The 20880-nt window shown below is 40.6% G+C and overlaps 2 protein-coding genes across 2 annotated transcripts in view; one reads left to right on the top strand and one right to left on the bottom strand.

Moving 5' to 3' along the window:
- The window catches only part of zgc:158328 (EMI and FXa_inhibition domain-containing protein), a 43430-nt gene that overhangs the window by 8138 nt on the left and 14412 nt on the right, over window positions 1-20880 (top strand). Inside the window, exons 5-18 of the mRNA XM_026342019.2 lie at window positions 6914-7036; window positions 9711-9833; window positions 11284-11409; window positions 11793-11915; window positions 12821-12943; window positions 13392-13529; window positions 13646-13768; window positions 14141-14263; window positions 14334-14576; window positions 14693-14821; window positions 16099-16227; window positions 16461-16589; window positions 20227-20361; window positions 20520-20654. Of these exons, the coding sequence (XP_026197804.1) occupies window positions 6914-7036; window positions 9711-9833; window positions 11284-11409; window positions 11793-11915; window positions 12821-12943; window positions 13392-13529; window positions 13646-13768; window positions 14141-14263; window positions 14334-14576; window positions 14693-14821; window positions 16099-16227; window positions 16461-16589; window positions 20227-20361; window positions 20520-20654 (1902 nt within the window). The remainder of the gene's footprint in view (window positions 1-6913; window positions 7037-9710; window positions 9834-11283; window positions 11410-11792; window positions 11916-12820; window positions 12944-13391; window positions 13530-13645; window positions 13769-14140; window positions 14264-14333; window positions 14577-14692; window positions 14822-16098; window positions 16228-16460; window positions 16590-20226; window positions 20362-20519; window positions 20655-20880) is intronic.
- Window positions 16802-19385, bottom strand: LOC113149762 (EH domain-containing protein 2-like). The gene is made up of 6 exons (XM_026342032.1): window positions 19165-19385; window positions 18877-19053; window positions 18640-18737; window positions 17835-18247; window positions 17593-17757; window positions 16802-17506 (listed from the first exon to the last, which is right to left on the bottom strand). Exons 1-6 carry the CDS (start codon window positions 19383-19385, stop codon window positions 16946-16948), a joined length of 1635 nt encoding a protein of 544 aa, XP_026197817.1. The 3' UTR covers window positions 16802-16945.

Raw genomic sequence — 20880 nt, 5'->3', positions numbered from 1 at the left:
TCCACCTTGAACTTGTGTTGGCTCTGCATATTGTAGTGTTACCATTTGATTCACTCACTTTGATAAAAGGTAGCCGTATAAACTGTATAAAGGTTAATCTATAAAAGCACTGGATACATATTAGACTTTTGAACCAAGAATTGCAGCTGCTTGGCTTCAGAACATGGGAATGAAGGTGATTATTTTTCAGTGTGATCTTTTTGGAATATGCTGTCATTGCTATTTGTGGTTTTATAGAAAGGCAAGAGCTGAGCTAGCTAATCCTGTGTGCATGTCACACACACACACAACTTGGTAAGTTTGCATTGACATGAGCCTGTATAGAACCTGTATTCATTTTGGTGAACCTACAATTTGCATCACATGACCTGGTTATTGGTAAAAAGTCATGAGATCGTCACAATTATTGAAGCTTTGTAACTGAGTACATGTATTAACAAATATATTTCTCATAAACAAGAGAAATCAGGCTGAATCCATGTCTGAGAAACCAACCTGCAAAGTCTTCTCATACTTGAAGAACTAAATCTACAGCCACTTTTCATGCTGTCTGCAGAAGACATTTTATGTCTTACCTATTGATGAACCAAACAGGAACGACTTTTCCAGATGTAGACCTGACAGAGACTTTTATTGGCACATGTGTTTTTTTGGATATGAAAAATGACTTGTTTTATTTTGTTTTTACTAAGATAGTGGTTTATGTGTGTGCTTGTATACACAGAATTAAATTCATTCAAGTCATTTAATCAACATGCTGAGGAAACTAATTAAGTTTTATTGATGCCATAAAAATGAAAGAGGAGAAAAATATGTGAATAACAAGTGTAGAAAATATGTCTGTCCCATCACATTCGAACATAAACTATACAGTATAATCCCTATTTTATTTTGTTAGAGCATAAATTTTGTGTTTAAGCGACAAATGGGAAACATGTGGAGTAGAAGCATGAGACCAGTGTGTTCCAAAACATGCACTGTTACACTGCAGTAAGACGACGGAGAGGAGGTTTTTCAGTGTTAGAGACAATAAAACACTTAAAAATTAGGATAATAAAACTCTACACTATCATAACACTATCTCTAGGCTCCTTCACACTGTTATTGTGTGTTTGATTGAGGACCCAAAGACGATTGGCGCACTTCGTAAATGTTGAAAGCCATGATTGATTGTATTCCTTTCTCACACTGGCCTTCTGTGTCATTCAGTGCAGCATCTGACAACAATCACACTTTTGTCTCATCTTTATTTTCTACTGAACCTCTCTGTGACAGGTTCCTAAAAGCTCCTCAGCTGTCTAATAATGACCTTTGACCTTTGATCTGGTTCACACGAGCTTGTGTTTTTTTTTTAACAGCACTTGACTGACTGATTTTCTTCTTCTCCATTAATCCTTTTACCCAAAGGCTGTGTTTCATGTGACTAACGTTTAATGCCCCTCAGGATAAAATAATTGATGAATACATCTATCATGCATATTACCTAATTCCCACTTGTCCTTATGTTAAATCTTTTCATTCACTTGTGGGTCATTTTGATGGTGCAAAAGAAATCAAATGATCAGGTGGAAAATCTTAGCTTACCTTATTACAGCTCACAGCCAAACAGTGGTGGTTTAGCAACTTTATCAGCTGGCTATGCAGCAATAGTCCTTTTAATGTTAAAATGCAGCCAAATAATATTTCCTGTTACAACAGCTGATCTGTCACCTTTTGGTTTATTTGTAGTGCAGATATTTCCATTTGAAAATATACTGTCTCCTTTTGGTAATGATCATTTTCAGTTAAATAAAGGCACTTGCAAAATGAGAGCTCAGTGTTAAGATGCTTTACAAGTAAGTCACTATACTTCTCTGTGTCCATTTTTGGCAACAGAAATGTGGAAAAAATAACTTAGACAATGTAGGAAATACAAATCATTCCAGCTCAAGATTTAAATTCCATCTAGTAAGGAAGAAACATTAAATTACTTCAGTTTTGAGTATCATTTACAACCTCAGAGGTCTGAGATCTAAGCCTTCCACAATCATAGAGAAGTGCTGAGAGACGTGCAGAGCAACCGAGGCCTGCTGATTCAGTTATTGATCGTAATGTTTTTAGCATGAGTGGACAAAACTTTGTTGATTTATTTAGTTAATTTTTTTTTTTGGAAGGGAGGAAAAGCTGGTCCTTGGAGAAATTAGAAAGCAGCGGTACTGTGCAGTAGAGGACAAGTAAAATCAATAACACTTAATGAGATAAGCAGGATTTAGAACTTGGTGGCCGATGTTTATCTGCTGAGAACACAAGCAGCTGTCTGTTATCTCGCTCTATATGATCTGCTTGAAGGGATGTATGGCTTTTTTTTTTTTTGTTATATATAAAACAGCGCTAATAAAGTGTCAGAGAATAACCAGGTTAGGAAGTGATGGAGGGTGGAGGTGTGGGGTTAGGGTTTTCCAAATTCAATTCAATTCAATTCAATTTTATTTGTAGAGCGCTTTTTACAATTGACATTGTCACAAAGCAGCTTTACACAACCAAAGAACAGTACATGAACAGTGTATGTGTATGAGTCATAATAATGTGATTGTCCCTGATGAGCAAGCCGAGGGCGACAGTGGCAAGGAAAAACTCCCTGAGAAGGCAACAGGAAGAAACCTTGAGAGGAACCAGACTCAACAGGGAACCCATCCTCATATGGGTGATTACATGCTGTGTAGGCAGCAGTCCAGTATAACAGTTAAAGTCTTTTAAGTTAATATGGAGTCCAGTTAGTTATTGCAGGCAGACTAGTTCCATTCTTGGACTATCGAGCGTTGAGTCGAGAGCTCCAAGAAACAGCTTCCGACGTCCGCCGAGGCCGGGACCGACATCATAGTAGCTTGTGACCAATCCAGTCTCCAAACGCATCCCAAAGGGCAAACGGTGGATCCAGGCAACGAGATCTCCAGCCAGAAGTTGGGCATCAGGACGAGTCAGACAGGTCCAGAGGGCAAAGGGTGGAATGACGTGTAGCTCGACAGAGAGACAGGAAGAGGGAAAAGAGAGAGGGAGAGGGACAGAGAGAGAAGAGGAGAGATTGCAGTTAGTTGTATTCACAGTCAGATAAAGTTTGAGGTGAATGTATATTTAGTGTAGTGCAGCAGGGACTCCGGCAGGACTAATTATGACAGCCTAACTAAACGGGTGGGCCAGAAGGAAACACAGACATGAGGGCGCACTGGGATGTAGAGCAACCAAACACTTCACCATCAACAAACCCGAGTGATCAGTGAGAGTTGGGAAGACAGCATCTAAACATACCAGTTCACCATAATGCTCTACGTCCATGAGTCCTTCCCAGATCTATTTACTCAAATGCTTGACTAAATAGGTAGGTTTTCAGCCTAGACTTAAACACTGAGACTGTGTCTGAGTCCCGAACGCTATTTGGAAGGCTATTCCATAACTTTGGGGCTTTGTAAGAAAAAGCTCTGCCCCCAGCTGTAGTTTTTAGGATACGAGGTACTGACAGGCAGCCAGCATCCTTTGAGCGAAGTAGGCGTGGTGGATCATAAGACACTAGCAGTTCACTTAGATAATGCGGCGCAAGACCATTTAATGCTTTAAATGTCAAAAGTAGTATTTTAAAATCAATGCGAAATTTCACGGGGAGCCAATGAAGTGTAGATAAGATAGGCGTGATGTGATCGTATCTTCTGGTTCGAGTATGTACAAATGTATTTCTCTCTGTTGAGGTAAACTGTATGTCTCGTCTATCCTGTCAGTCTGTCAGTGAGATGAAGACTGATGATCCATGTTTGTAGATATGAGGCTCAGAGGCCACATGAGGGGGTAAGGACTGGTGAATATAAAGGAAGAGGCCGCAGATGTTGGGGTATCAAGGGACTGTCAGAGCTAAAGGGAACTCTGTGGAAGGTGCTAATCTGTGTAATCTTTGATAATCTATGTGATCACGAGGGAAGTTTCTCTCAAAACACTTTCAGAATTAAGAAGTAAGTTTGGGCGATGACAGAGTTGCAGAGGTAACTAAAATCTGGAAGCTATATAACAAAGGTTAATGAGTTCTGGTTGTGTAGAAGACATAAACTACTTTATGATGACCCTATAATGCACCACTCTTTAAACAGAATACTGTATTGTCTTGTAGACATCCTGACATCATATTACACAGAACTTTCCTAAAGGTCTTGACAGGGGGTGAGTGAATGAATGTTTTTCCAAATTTAGTTTCCCTCTGCTTGGCATCTTAATGATGATGGCAAATGACCCTGAGCTGATATGGAGAGCTCATTAGGGCTCTCTGGGAACTGTGTGATCAAAGTGGGGAAGTGTGTAAAGAGGAAGGGCCCTGATGTTAAGAGTCCATGTCACCTCCCTATGAGTTAATGAAAAGTGCAGAGCATGGTTGTTTCTGTGTGTGTGTGTGTGTGTGTGTGTGTGTGTGTGTGTGTGTGTGTGTGTGAGTGTGTGTGTGTGTGTGTGAGTGTGTGTGTGTGTGTGTGTGTGTGTGTGTGTGTGTGTGTGTGTGTGTGTGTGTGTGTGTGTTTGTGTGTATTTTTCAGGGTTAGACTGAACATTTCTCAGACCACCCTCAGTTAAGGGGAATGTGCTGATCTGTCTATCTACTTACTTTGCATGTAATCCTTTTTTATTATATAGAACATAGGTAACAACAACTGCAAGGAATTGCACCAGAAAGACAATTAATCAATAAGTAATAACCGTATTAGTCTATCACATCTTGTGTACAAACTCCTCAAAGAAAGTTTTCTGCAGACACCACAGATAACCCTGCCTGCCCTTAGAAACCAAGTGTGGGTGTGGCCTGAAAAACAAATATGGCGACCCATCCTTGATTTCTGAGGTCCTACAGATTCTACAGTTGTATTTGACCCCACATTACATAAGAATTTAACATAAATTAACAATATAGCTCTACAGGGAGCCACCTTTTTAAACAAAGTATAACTGCTGTGCTTTTACATCCTATCAATTAAAATGATCTGAACAGGTAATCGATAATGTGTCTCACATGGTTAACTAGAGACAATTATGGCCTAATGGACTGCGGTAGTTTTCTGCTGTTTTTTAAATCATCAGGTTTTTTGACTTGACTTTTCCTTACATTTGACTGTATGTTCTTTGCATACATACCTCATGATTTAGTGAATGGGTCATTATACTGCTGCTACTGTGAGCTTGGTAATGTTCAGATGCACTTGTTTCCTTGTTTGTTGGAGAAGAACCACAGGAAGGGAAGTCTATTATTTATTACGACAGTATCCCTATAATAAAACCTCGTTTTCATGTGCTCTTAATCTACACAAACGCTGCCAGAAAGAGTTACTGGAACGTCTGCTGCTCTCTCACTAAACGACATCTCTTTGACTCTGCTGACAATTCATTTCCAAATTGTTGCTCCAAGTTATGCTTCTGAAATTTCCTGTTATTCAAAGATAAACTAAATATTGCTTAAAGCATGGGTTATGGGATTGGGTCCAATTAATCATTTTACAGATGGAAACAAGAAGCTAAATATTTTTTCCTTTCCACCTTAGCCTTCCTCCTCAAAGAAAACAACACATTTCTCCATCACCATCTCATTTTCCATTCCAGACACACAACTGTATCATCTGTTTTGTCAGGTGGCTGTTTGACACAGTTTACAGAAAGACACTGGCTACGAAACTGTGACATTTTGACCATTTTGCATTAGTTCATGCTTTACACGCAAGAGAATAATAATTTATATGTGAACTAATTTCTTGGAAAGTACAGCTACCACCAACATGTCCACCTGAGACATATTAAAAATTCTTTTACAGTTGTGATCAACATGAAAAGCTACAACAGAACTGTCGTGGAGTGTTTTCATACAGGCATGTCAGGAGCAGTATTTTACAAACAGTATAATTCTGTATATCCCCTCAATAAACCACAAGGTTTTCCTTATTTCCATGAATGACAGCTGCAGATATTTGACCAGAAAGCTAAAGTACCCAAACTGCATTTGCAGACTCCAACGATGACATTAGGCAAACATCATGTTATAAATATTTATCCAGTGATTAGTCTGTTATAAAAATGCACTTGCAGCTGTACTTAGGTCTCACATGTATTAGACTGATCATAGTAATAAGCTTTTTTTTGCTTAGTATCTGTGTATAACAGAGTATAATGTTGTCTGTGGTGGCAATACACAGTTAATATAAATCATTACACAGCACCAAAATACGAAGCCTGAGGGTTTTTGTTGGAGTACAGAGGGTAAACAGGGAACCAACCTGGAAACCATTTCACTCTGAGAGAATCGAAAGAACATGGGAAGTCTGGAGAGATCATGAAAAGGTTTTCTTACGCTCCACAGAGTGGGTCAACATGAGGCTAATTTGGAAATAGCTGAGCGAATATAGACACAGACTAATGATACAATTGAAGTACTGACACATGTTTTATGAAGTGATGATGCAGGAGATTCTTGAGAGTTGTTTTTGTTCTACAAATAAAGTTTTCCTCATCTCAGTCTTATGAAATAAGTTAGATAAATGCTGTTTATTTCTGAAAACTGTTTCCTTAATCTGCCTTCAGGAGCTCACTGATTCTTAAAGACTGGTAACAGACTCAGTAACAACAGTTTGGTTTGGACATCAAAGCATTTCTTTGTCTTAGACACTGATTTGAGAGGCGGCTGTGTCACAATCTACACAGTGATGGGTGAAAATAAACTCAGCAAAAATATTTATTGCTTTTGTTTCTGCTGGTAAGAGAAAGAACTGAACAACACAGGAAGGAACCCTGCGAAGACAGAAAAAGATTTGCTGAAAGGGCTCTGGAGGCCTTTCTGTCTCCACAATTGACTTAGCTGCTTTGTGCTTTGTAGACTATTCATTATGTTAGTAAAACCAGCATTTTAATGCTTGTCTTTCAGATGTTAATGAGTGTGAAGTGGATGAAGGCGGCTGTGAGGGGCACTGTTGCAACACCATTGGCAGCTACTACTGCAAGTGTCCTGAAGGCAGAAGACTGGGGCCAGATGGCAAGGCATGTCACGGTAAGATGTGGATGACATCTGGACGTAGCTGGTGTGCAAATACACATGCCGACTGTAGCAGGTTCTCTGAGCAGCTGGGGCTTCCTGTATCTGTTTATAAATGGAGGATTTAATTTTTTTTGTTACAGCTTACAATATTGACAGTGCATGTTTTGGTGGTAAACATAGCATATTAAATGTGATGCAGGTGGGGGTGAAACCCCAAAAAATACAACACCAAGAAGAAGATTTCACAGTTTTTCCTTAAAGGAAAAAGTGAGATTTTTTAGGCTGGTCTAAATACAAAATTAAGTTGCATAAATAGAGGTTTAAATAGTTTCTGGTCACTCTAACTGTTCCTGCTTTCCACAGCTCAGGTTTCCTCAGTGGCTGTGCCTTGCCGTTCCTCCCTGCTGCTTTGTCTACAATACAAGTGTATTGACAATTTTAGCTGTCGCCATCTGTCTCGTAAATCTCACCTTGCTTGTTGTATCTAAAGAGTCGCAAAAGCCCTACAGAGACCCACAAGCCAAAGGCACGTCTCATTAGTGATGAAAATCCCTACCAGGTACCTTTAATTCATGCTTTTTCGTTGTTTTCATTCATAAGGTCAGTATGAAAGGTTTCCCAGGCAATGTGCCTTCTCTGTTAGTTTGTCTGATCTGACAAAAAATGCACACTTAGCACTGGGGCCCATTTGTTCATTAGAGCTTCAGGTGTGAACAAGTGCCCCTGGCTTTTAACCATTAAGACAGGATATTGTGACTGAAAGTCTGAGAGCCTAGCACAAACAGACTCAACTTTAACAGATGTCACGTTTTCCTTTATGGACTTTTGTGTGAACTGAATGTGTGGTTGTATTTATGTAGTGAACTTGTTGTTTTTTATTATGTGATTAACTGTTTGGGCCTTTTAAAGCCAGTATTGCATTTTGTAAACTACATCAGACACAGATTCACTAGCACTGCAGTTTTTTAGTTTACGTAGAAATTCACTAAAGAATGAATCATGTGCCATCTTTACTTGGCAGATCTAGATCTTTACTTCATGTAAGCCCTCATTTGAACACCACCTGTCGTACTACCAAAGCAGCATGTGTTACAAATGTTTGGTCTTCTGCTTTGTCTAGCTGTGGATGCTAGCTCAGCAGCTCTTTGAACCAGACGGTGTCACGCGATACCATTCAGACCCCGTGCCCTTCGACCTCTGGCAGCACCACCATCACCACTCCTAACCCTGCTGTCACACTCACACGTCTTAGCCATTGGTGAAAAGCAGCCATTGTGTGTCTCACATTGAAATCTTCTCACATGAGGAGACCAATAAGTATTTTAACCTTGACAAATATCCCTGTGTCTGTTGTTTTCTGCTTCATCTACAAAGCTGACAATGTAAAAAGTATAAAAGAGCACATACTAAATAAATTTGTCAAACATATATGAATTCCTTAAACCTGATCATACTAATCCCAGCGTGGTGTATGAAAAAGATTATTTTACTGGTGAAAGGCTTTTACTTTGACACCCTCTGGGTTTAGCTCCTATTATTGGACACACGCTAATTAAAATAGTCTTGAGATCATTTTGTAAAGGGCTGCTCCCACGGGTCTGCCAGTAAAGTGAATGCAGAGACGGAATACACACAAACACGCATTCACATGCAACCTATTTGTCATGATTTCTAATCTAATATTTGCACAACTTAGGAAGTGTGTTGACCTCTGAGGAACTTAATTGATGGTAGTGTTGCATGTTCAGATAAACTGAACCACATGCTAATCCATCATCCCCAAAACAAAGAGAAACTATAACACTGTTCTGGCCTCTCCACGCACTACTACGCTGCCATCACTAGTGGGAGCTGAAACAGCTCCTGTGAGTCAGAGATGACATCCGGGGTCCTGAGAGGATATGTGATGTGTTGTCCAGATGTGTAGTAAAGCCTGATTGTGAGTAGTGTTCGCTTGTGTTGTCTTCTCGGCTTGATATATGGACACTCAGCAAAGAAAGGTGCAGGAAACAAACTGATTGCACATATACTACTGCAAAAACAGTGTGAAAAGCCATTAATCATCCACTCTGAAGAGACTGAATATGTATATTGGAGTACAGAGCACAGGTTAATGTGGTATTACAGTATGCTGCTGAAGACTGTCTTACTCAAGACCACTGACACATCAGCTTATATAGGAGGAGATGGAAAGAATATAAAGAAAATTACAGCAACATTAGAGCCTTAAACAAGGCAGCTGGACTGTACATTTAATACTGAAAAGTATATGTCTGTGAAAAGGGAAATTATAATTCTTGCAAATTAAATTAATTTAAAGTCTGTAATATTAAAAATGTGTCTTTCATTTACTTTGATTTGGCTCACTGGAGAATGAATGTTTAACTAGATTGCTTTAAAATTGGATGGGAAATTTTGTAAAGGATGTAATAAATGTCTTGATTATAAAGTACAAAATTAAGCTTTGATTCATTGAAGTATTATTTTTTCAAAACTGCCCAAAGTTCTCCATCTCAGTAAAGCTCCAGTTTTTAATATGAACAGTGGCTCAGGCAGCTTCTTATATGGGTTTCTAACTGTGTCATGTTAACAACTGGCAACTGCTTTTAAATGAATTATTGGACTCAGTCTGGTTTGTCTCTATGTGACTATGTGGATGTGTTTGTGTGTGTCTGCGTTTGTTCAGATGTAAATGAGTGTGAGGAGCTCAATGGGGGATGCCAGCAAACATGTGTGAACACTCCAGGCTCTTATCACTGTGAGTGCAGCGAAAGCTTCCGCATGCATGCTGATGGTCGGACCTGCATTGGTAAGTACTCATCAGAAATATTTACTACACTTGTGGTAACCATTTTCTCTCTGCTCCTTCCCAAGGATTTTTGCAAACACTCCCTCAGGGACGGAGAGGATTAACACACACACAATACAGTATCAAACAAAAACTTTCAATCATATTTTTCCAAAAAAGAAACAATATACTTAAGGAATCTACAGTTATCACACAATAACTATGGAAAATAAAATGCATAGACCGTATGTGTTTTAGCCTGAACTATGTTTACTACACGGAATGTGTGTAAAATGGCCAGTGCTCACATATGGAGGAACACCTGGTTCCTGTTGGTTCTCGAGGGACATGATTCACACCTTGTGGCGTGTTTCCAAAGGGACCTTGTCCAGTGTGACAGAATGCATAGAAGAATATCTTCATATCTGTCCTGAAATTATTACAGAAGCACTGTATTATGTGTGTACAGTGGCAAGAAAAAGTCTGTGAACTGTTTGGAATTTCAGAGTTTTCTGCATTATTTGGTCATAAAATGTGATCTGATCTAAACCATACAACCATAAAGACCTCATAATGCTGGTGGTAAAAGTACATAAAAGTATGTGAACCTTTGGAATTAATAACTGGTTGACCCCCTAGCAGCAATAACACCAATTTTAACAAACCCTTCCTGCAGAAATGTGTCATATTCAAGACTCTTAAGACTAAGATTATATTTGTTAATACTTTTGACTTAGATGACTATCAGATCACATTTTATGACAAATTAATGCAGAAAACCATGAAATCCCAAACGGTTCACATACTTTTCTTGCCACTGTAAGTCTGTATTCCATGTCTAATGAGAAACTCTGAAGTGGGAAAAAAGGGAAAATATTAGCTGGTAAAGTACTTGCTCCTATTTTAGCACCATAAAATCTGCAGGTAATTTGGTACTGGCTGAAAATCAGAACTTCTTTTGTTGGTTTTAGTTTTATTTTTCATTCTTAATACTAAGATTTAAGATGGCAGCTTTGTGGTAAAGGACAGGAGGCAGAGGGATAGCTAATTGTGTCTGCTGAAGTCATCAGTGTTAAAAGGCAGTCCGTCTGTGTCATCATGCCTCAGTTTAGAGCACCCACAAGGCACACAGCTGATATTCATATCTGGCACATCATTAAATCATAGGGGTAAATGGGATGGAAAGCTCATTAGAAAGTAACCAGGGGTACCTACTGGACCCTGCTTAAATATCATTTTCCAGTTTCCAGTCTTTACACAAGTGTTTTCCATAATTACATGGCTGTAGGGCTTGAGGTGTTAAAGCCACTTTAGGTTGCCAGCTAACTCGTTCTATCTGTCATCTTTGTGAGATTTTAAATACTGTATGAGTAGCCAGTTTTTACATTCATTTATTCTGTCATTGACTGATACATAGACGAATGGATTTTGTACTAATGTACCATGTTTCTGTGTGTGTTTTGCTTTTGAGCTGTGAATTCTTGCTCTGTGCTGAATGGTGGATGTGAGCACAAGTGCTTGGACATGGGGAACGATCACTACAAATGTGAATGTCGGCAGAGCTACCAGTTAAAAAGAGATGGGCGACACTGTGAATGTAAGTCATTTAGCCACCTGCTGTTCTCAACATGTATTAATATCATGTGTCCTAATTAAACACAGATAGTTATCATTTAAAATCTTTTTCATTGGTTAATTGGGCCAAATTACAGCATAATTTGGACTTTTGTGATCACAGTTAGTGTGTATTGTAAGAAATCGTGAGGTAGAAAGGAATTTAAGATATGACATTGGAGTCACTACAGAGTGAAGAGCAAACATTTAGCTCTCTCCTCCAGGATTTAGAAACAGAAAGTTGGAAATTTAGGGGGTGTCTCAGGGGTTCAAAATGGAAACTGTCTTCATGAACTAAGCAGTAGGGTCACAGAGCCACCTGCTGGGTTCACCTGGCTTCAGTTTTTGTGTATGTGTCTGTGTCAGTGAGGGACCCCTGTGAGGAGAGGAATGGAGGCTGCGCCCAGCTGTGTCTTTCCGAAAGCGGCCGGCTTCAGTGCAGCTGCCGACCTGGTTTTACACTAGCTGGAGATGGCAAGAACTGTAAAGGTGCGCAACAATCTCACGCGCATACACACACACACACACACGCACACACACACTGTATAAACAAAAAATAAAGGTTGGATATAAAAAAAAAATCCTTTTCCTGGAATATGCTTCACTGTAAGAGAGTGACATTTATGCTTTTCCATAAGTTACAGCTACAGTAAACCTCCGTACAGACCTGTACTGATTTGAGAAGCTGATGTTGGAAACTATTTTTATTTTTACAGTCCACCTCACCAACATTTCTCAGTCTAACATTTCTCATCCATGGAGCAGGAGAGGAGGTGCCAGAGTAATCTAAGCCCTGACAAAGCTGTCTTGCATAAGAAAGTATTTGTTAAGCTTTTTCTGAAATCCTTGGGTGAATAGTTTATATTACTGTGTGTCTTTAGTTCATTAGCCTCTAGTGTCAGTAAACCATCTAGTTGATTCTGCAACTTTTGAAACTGCGACTTGGCCAATAAGGTCACATTACTTAGTTTCTGTCAAAGACTTGACAACAGGAAAACATTCATCTTGACCTTGAACATCTCACTGTGACCTTGACTCATATTCTTGTATTTTGTAACTTTGTGAAACAGATAAATCATTTCACATGGCTTGTTGCCAGTCATGCCTTTTTATGCCTATCTGTTTTTTAGCTGTTATTTGATAGATTGACAGTAGTAGTTCTAGTAGGACTAGAAACATGAGGAGAGAAAGAGGGCATGACATGCAAAAAAGGTCACCAGCCGGATTCAAACTGTGCACGTTGCTGTTACGTGACATGCACACTAACCATTAGGCTCTGTGCTTATGTGTTTTTTATTTTATTCTGTGTGCCTTTTGTGCACTTCTATATATGATATTTATATTTTACATCGGTGTGTAAATGCACTGCTGTGTGTATTATTACCTGTCTCTAGATATTGATGAGTGCGGCTCAGGCCACGCCAAGTGTTCCCATGGATGTGTCAACATGCTCGGCTCCTTCAGATGTGTGTGTCACCCAGGATTTGAACTCGGTGCTGATGGCAAACAGTGCTACCGTAAGTAAACACAGTAGAATCACATTTATTTGTGCAAATAAGCACATACTATCTCCACCTATGGATTTAAGTTGTAGCTATCTTAACATTAATAAATTGTAAATCATGACACGAAGGACACCATTAATTCAGTTTTCAAGTTTGATCTGCCAACGAAAGACTAAATACTAAAATGGCATTTTAGCACAAATACAACAAAAGTAGTGTCTAAGGAATTAAATGCAATGTTTTAAAGAAACATATGTGACAAATAGATAAAAGATAAAAACACTGCAGGTAGATTAAAGTAAATGACAATTGTATATTTTATTTTGAAAGAATCAACCTTTTTGACTAGACAGGGACCAGCCAAAGCAGTCCACATTAGCCAGAAATTATATTTAAAAATATACTTATGTTTGTGCTTTGTTCAGCACCTTAGCTGTGGTTCTGTTCCTCTCTGCTCCAGGAATTGAGATGGAGATCATCAACAGCTGTGAGAAGAACAATGGAGGTTGCTCTCATCACTGTGAGCACACCACCAACGGTCCCCTCTGCTCCTGCAACCATGGCTACCAGCTGGACCACGATGGGAAGACCTGTGTAGGTAAGAATTTCTCTCTGTGGGTTGTTCACCCATCTGTCTTTGTTCATTTTTCAGTCGCTTTCTAACTTCCCTAGCTTCAATTGAAACCACCTTGTACCACTGTGTGCCTTCCTCAGATAGTGATGAGTGCGTTGGCGGGGAGTCCTGTTGCAGTCATTTCTGTAGAAACTACCCGGGCGGCTACGAGTGCAGCTGCAGAGTTGGCCACAGACTGAACCCAGACGGCTGTGGCTGTGATGGTGAGGGTGTTGGATTGTTCACACATTAGCTAGTCTTTTTAGTGTTTTCGTGATGTGTCACAGTCGTGCAGGACTTCATAAAATTCATAGCACACATTTACTAACACTAACACACACACTAAATTAACTTTGTTTAATCTTGAGCAACCGATGTGTAACATGGCAAAAATACCAAACTGTAAAGTATCAGGAAGACGTTAAGTCCGTCAAGATCTGCATGACCTCTCTGCCACTGGACTGGACACATTATTACTAAAAACCTGTTGCGTGCAACTTGCATTCAGTGTCAATGGTGTCATGCGATTGTTTCTAATACTACCCTTTAACAGTTTTGTGTTGTTCTGTGTTGCTTTCTGTGTACTCCTGTGACAGACGTTGACGAGTGCCTGACGGAGACCTCGGGCTGTGAACACTACTGCGTCAACACCCTGGGAACGTACGAGTGTTTTTGTCGACTGGGCTTCCGCTTGGATCAGGATCAGCACTCCTGCATTTGTGAGTAACCTTTGTGTTATAGTTATACTTGGATTGAACCTAACTCTAACTTTGTAGTGGGTATGTTCAGCTCTCTATGGCAGAGAGGTGGAAGAAGAAGAGGAGGAGGAGGAAGAGGAGGAAGATCAGCTGGAGGTCCACAGATTACCAGACCTGCTGTTCCGCAAGGCCCCTCAGCTGCTACAGTACACGGCGGCCTTACGAACCCATTATGACAACAGTGAAGATGACGGTAGTGATGATGGCGAAGGAGAAAAAGAGTTCGATATCCAGAGGGAGCGTCGAGGAGAGCTCCGACTGGACAGCCACATAGGTACAAGTGATAACACTTATTAATGGCGAGAAAGAAAATAGATGTTATCTTATTGTTTTCCAGTTGAGGCCATGAAAAGAAAAGTCTGGTTTCAATCGACCATTTATTTTTGTCAGTTTGTTTAGATGACTCATTTGGGGAAGACTGCAGTTTGAGCTGTGAAGACTGTGTAAATGGGGCGTGCAGCAAAGACAGAGACCAGTGTGAATGTTTACCTGGATGGACTGGGATTGTCTGTAATGAGAGTAAGTATAAATGCAGTTATAAGGACATTCTGTGTTGATGGTTTAGATTCATATCAAATATCAAACTAATTCCTTTAAAGTTTAGGGACCAAATAAATATGTGTTTAAAATATTAGCAGGGCGGTACGATTATACACATAGTTTAGGTTTTTCCCTCTTACTCTTAGCTATGTGGTCTACTTTTAGAGAAATGAAGTAGATCCCTGCATCGATCCAGGGCCATGTATCAAAACCTGTCAGGTCCTCTGTGTGGGAGGCTGCATTGTTTATGGACTCCTGAACACAAGAGCACTGGGGCAATAAATCTGTCTGCTGCTGGAGGGTTGCCAAGGCCCACAGCAAGAGCACAGCCTGAGGCAGAGGATGTACACAACTGGGTTAGAAAGCTAGGCTTCATTGTTGCCATCCAGTTTCAAGATTAATGGATGTCTTTGGTCTGAACCCGAGTCAGGTTCATAGTCATAAGAGAAGAGCCACGTGGGCTGAGTCCATTAGAAGTAATCTGTCATTTTTGCAAACGCGTTCCTGGTGGCAGTATTCAGATACACACTATTGTTAGGTGGAGTGAATGAGCAAGATAACTTCCTAAAGCACATATGGGAATTATTATCAAAGGTAACACAGCAGATAGTTAGGAATATGGGAAAAGGACAGTCAAAACCCACAATAGCCTTTATAGAAGTAAAGTAGTAGTAGTGTGACCATGACTAGTAGTAGTCATCGTCATAGAGAAAAGCAAATTACCCAGAATCACAGCAGCCTTATTTTTGGTGACACTATTTGGTGACAGATATTTTACAGTATTCAAAAAGTTCTTTTTATGCTTCCCTCACTCATCCACTATCTATTATCTGTTATGAAGCTGAAGTTGAGTAGAGGAAACTTCCTTCTTCTTCATTTATAATTTATTGTAGGTTTAGTATCTATTGTATATTGTTAAATTACTGCTAACTCCATAAACGTATTTATTTCCCTGCTTTTGCTGTGTATAAAGTGTGACATAGAATTTAAGCAGACACTCACTTGATGGGTTGTAACACTTCAGCACATCTTAAACAGCCATATGGTTCATGTTGTAACTGCTAACAAGTCTGAGGAGATTAGAAATGTCAGCTGGGCACACAGCATGTGGAAGTGTTGACTGACTTCTTACCTCCAGTGCACAGACCTTAAATTTCCCACAATTTGATCCAATTAGTAACACTGAGAATGGTGGTGTCCGTGCTCTTTTCCCATGCCCCCCCCCCCCCCCCTTTTTTTTTTTTCTGTGTTTATAGCTTGTCCACAGGGAACCTATGGACAGGCCTGTAACAGTCTGTGCCGTTGTCAGAATGGAGGCTCGTGCGACCCCGTGACCGGGAAGTGTTTGTGTCCCCCAGGGGTACAGGGTCTGCTCTGTCAGGATGGTCTGTATAAATTCTTTCCTTTGCAGACGCACACACATACAACGATAAGGCTGAAGGAGATTGTTTCATTTGAATGATTTCTAGAGACCTAAAATTATTGTTTTTTTACAAGAAAATCTAAAACTATTTGTCTTATTTATTCATTTAAACATTGGCCGTTGCTCGTATTGTAGTCTTTTACAGTCCTCTGACCTTCAGTCGTAACACTTTTATGGCATTATTCATGTTCACAGGTTGTCCGAGGGGTTATTTTGGGAAGTACTGTAGAAGAAAGTGTAACTGTCCCAACAATGGACACTGTCATCGTCTTTATGGAGGCTGTCTGTGCTCTCCCGGATTATATGGCCGCTTCTGCCACCTGCGTGAGTACCAACCAAATCTCAATGATAATCATAATGATGATGGTACTATCATATACAATGAGATATTGATGACTTATCGTATTCATTCAGGTTTAATGCATTAAAGTAATGCACAATATTAAAAATGTTCCTAATTAATTAGGCAACAGAAATCCAGTTTGGATTTTTTTTAACTTTTTTTTTTTTACTACTCATAAACAGATAATTTCAAATCAAACGTAAAAAGTGTGATCAACCATCAGTGGCAAACAGACACAGTAACTACAAGTCTCTATCACAGGATTAGTTTCTATTTAAGTAATGATGGATTGTACAAACAGTGTAAACATATCCTCAGCTTCTCTTTGTTATCATCTTTAGTCTTCATGTCTCACTGTACTTAACCGTTTCGATGGTGGCACCAGGTGAGAGGGCAGCTGTCGGGGCAGCCAGTGACCCTCCAGTTTTCCCTCAATAAGATGGACTGCAAGAGCAAACTCCTCATTGTCCAACATGCCATCTCCGTCTATATCTGACAGCCTCCAGATATGAGCGAGCACAGAGTTGGGCAGAAGGGTTGTTATCATCCACTTCTTGACTTTGGTGCCGCTCAGTTTTCCCTCGCTTGGACTGAGATTGTAGAAAATCTCATCGTACTTGGGCTTGTACCTCTCCACCACCCACCCATCTAAATCTATCTCGCTGCTCTCGTCATCTTTGGGAAGTTCTTTGAAAGGATCTCTCCTGTAATGCTCTGGTCTGAATGTTCCCAAAAATTCCCCGTCCAGCACACTTGGCAGGGATTTCTTGCTCATTTCTTGTTGTTGAAGTAAAGGCATACGGTTTGCGATGTCAGTGGTCAGGAGTTTGTCCAGCGAGGTCATTAGAGCTGGTTTCAGTGCCTTGAACTTTGAGAAATCGTGACCCAAAAGTTTCTCCTGAAAATATATGCACAAGAGCACATTTAGATAACTAAATTCTGCAAACATACATTTGTAGAGAAATAAAAATAACAATGCATGACCTGCATCTTGGTGCAGTCGGGGAAGTCACCAGCTGGAACTTGATGTCGTTGCTGGATCTTGGTGAAAATGACAGGAAGTTGATAGATCAGATTGTGCTTCTTGCTTTCTTTGCAAAAAATGGTTGGCATCTCCTGCTTCAGGTAGCTGATAATGTGAGCGTGAGCCTAGCAGGGAACAAAGTTCAAACGTTAACAGTGTTGATATGTGAGATTTGAACTGGATGTGTCAGATGCTCTCTCACCCTCACTAATCGAGCCCTCTTCACCAGGTCGTTCAGCTTGCGTACTGCGGCGTTGCGAGGCAAGTTCCTTATGTCAGACAAAAGATCCTCCTCTTCCAACTCTATCAGCTGGTAGTGGTCACACATCTGTCTCGGTTCTGACCAGAACGATCCAATGTAAACCCGCAGGATCTCCGGAGTCCGAAACACTTTCCCCAGCGACCACATGAGGGCGCCATACACTCGCATCAGCTGCTGGGAGTCCATCCTGTCTGCCTTGTTGAGAACCACACGCAATTTGTCCTCAAAGCCCAACAGAGCCCCAAAGGCCCAAGTGAGCTCATCAGAGAACTCCAGTTTATGCGAATCAAACAGCAAGATGATTCGATCCACACGCTCTGCGAACCAGCGCAGCACTGCTGGGAAGTCGTAGCCTTGGGACGAGGAAGAGGAACACAGGGTTTTCATTAACACTGTAATGGGGCAAGCGTCATTCTTTGAGACACAGAGGAACATTTAATATCTCCCTGTGGCCCTCACTGGTTTCAAGCCATTTCATTACACTCACAGATTAATATGTCCATAAAACAAAGCAAAGACAGCTCAGTTACTTACTGCTCTGCTCCTCCCAACTTCACTGCCACATTATTTTCATCTGCTGCGCTTCTGAGTTTAAGTGTTTGAATTATGTTGGGCAGAGTTACAGTGTTCTTATATGACAACATCGATTATGGCTGTTAATCCAACTCTGTCTGAAACTGAATATACTGAAGCACAGACACATTAATTCCTCTGAAAAGGAAATTAGAAACATATTCGGTCTCACCTCGACTCAGTTTTCTTTTGGAGGCAGTTAGGATCCCTGGTGTGTCAATGATGCTGATATTCTCAAGGACCTGGTTTGGCATTTGAACACACTGCAACCTGTAAACAAAATGCATTCATAATAATGCAAACTCTACACAAATAGTGATTATAAGTAGAGAAAAAGAGAAACAAAAGAATGACAGACATTTATCTGAACAGTAGCTTTAGTAAGATCCTCTCTCTCTCTTTCCATCACCTGTTCAGAAAAGAGTTTCCAAAGATGTTGAGGTTGCGAAAGGGCTTTTTTGGATCCACTGTGAGTGCATTTCCTGGGATGATTCTTTCCGTGTCTCCATACATGAGGGCGGTGAAGCAGTCAGTGGTTGGCTCAGGCCCGACTCTGCTACCGGGGAACTCTTGTTCTATGAGATATCTGAGCACATGGACAAGTCAAACCACCAATGTTATTATTCTAGCCTGCAACACAGTGTTTAATATATGAATAAGAAGATATGTGCAGTTTTTTATATGCTCAAAGTTCTACCTGATAAAAGTTGTCTTTCCTGCTGAGTACTGACCCATCACCAGCACCATTGGTTTGTTGTCGAAGTCTGCATCCTCGTAGCTCGGGGAGTGGAAATGATGGAAAGAGTAGTATTTTTCGATCGGCAGCAGCCTCTTATAATACAGGTTCTTCAACTCCTCTGTCACCATATTTACGTCCCCGAGCGATTTAGGGTTGCTCCAAAGCCTCCGAATGGACATGGCGATGAATTTCTGCTCTCGATGTCTCAGTGTGGAAGCTGCTCACTCTTCTAAGACCAAACTGAATGATGGAAGAATGTGCACAAGAAATATTATCAGATTCTCACAGCTGTCTTCTCCATCCTGCAGCAGGACATTTAGAGGGTGGAGAGGGTGTAACCAGAGCCTGCAGCTGCACCTAACATAAAGCCTATGTTGAGAAGGACAGGGTGGAGTGGAGTTCAGTCTCTTTCTGAGAAGGGACAATCTTGGCAAAATTCGTGCAGATTGATATTGTAAACACTGAATGCAGACGTGGCAGTTGAAAAGTTTTGCATAACACTGTGAATCTATTAATTCAATGCTTCTTATCATGTAAAAAAAAAACGGCGAACACAGTAGCAACAAAGTCACCAGTCATTGTTTTTAGAATTCAAACTTGTTAAGCACCAGCAGTCAGCCTGATCATAAATGAAATACGCACGCTCATTATAAATTTATTATTATATATGCAAGTGGAATGGGACGCAGCCGTCACGTGACGTAAACCAGCAGAAGACTTCCTGATAACATGGCGATTTGCTCTAAATGTAACCTAATAGCAGGGAAGTTTTCACTTAAACTGCTTTTCTCTGTTAACTCTGACAACCTTTCCGTTTTATAACCAACAAAATATTTTCTTCATTTCAAAAATCTCTGGAGTTGTTTTAGTGTAGTAACACTATAGCCCGTGCAGGTCAATGTAATTCAAGTGTACTGTATGTATTTCGTACACTATCTGTACACGAGAACATGTTTTTGAATAGACAGGCCTAGCACATGTTCTTTGTCTCTTCTCAAACTGATCTCGTCCTCCCCTCAGCTTGTCCCAGGTGGACGCACGGCGCAGGCTGTTCCAGGGAGTGTGACTGCGTTCAAGAACATTCCTCTGGCTGTGACCCCAAGACAGGGAGCTGTTCCTGTAAAGCCGCATACCACGGCCCACAGTGTGAGAAAGGTATTACCCCTTCACTTAACACCTATTCATTTATTCTGCTAAATGTTTCAGCATTCAAGCTCCCAGGAATGAAGCGGTTAAGACTTCGTGTTTACTTATATTTTATCCACGCAGTAGGATCAGCTGCATAACTTGCACTTCTCGTGTCCCCGATGTAGAATGTGACCCTGGCTTCTTCGGTGCAGGCTGTGTGCAGCCATGCGACTGTCCAGGTGGAGGGTCGTGTGACCCCAGGACTGGAGAATGTAGCAAGCGGTGTCCTGCAGGCCTTCATGGAGATACATGTCAGCAGGGTGAGACAGAAGGAACATAAGTCATGTATAATTCCTGTGTTGTTCTGTTGATGTTCTCCACAAAGCTGAACTCCACAGCACTCTCGTGTGGTTATGTGGGGCCATTGGAGGTGGACGTGTTGAGTCCGTGGGCCTGCACGCTGACACGTGTCTACATGTGTGGTTATTGTTTGGCCTTTCTGATCAACTCTGTTACACTGACAGCACAAATCGTTATAAATTAGTT

The sequence above is a fragment of the Anabas testudineus genome, chromosome 13 (assembly GCF_900324465.2).
Source record: "Anabas testudineus chromosome 13, fAnaTes1.2, whole genome shotgun sequence".
Lineage (NCBI taxonomy): Eukaryota > Metazoa > Chordata > Actinopteri > Anabantiformes > Anabantidae > Anabas > Anabas testudineus.
The sequence above is the reverse complement of the archived record's forward strand: the minus strand, read 5'-3'. Positions and strand labels throughout refer to the sequence as shown.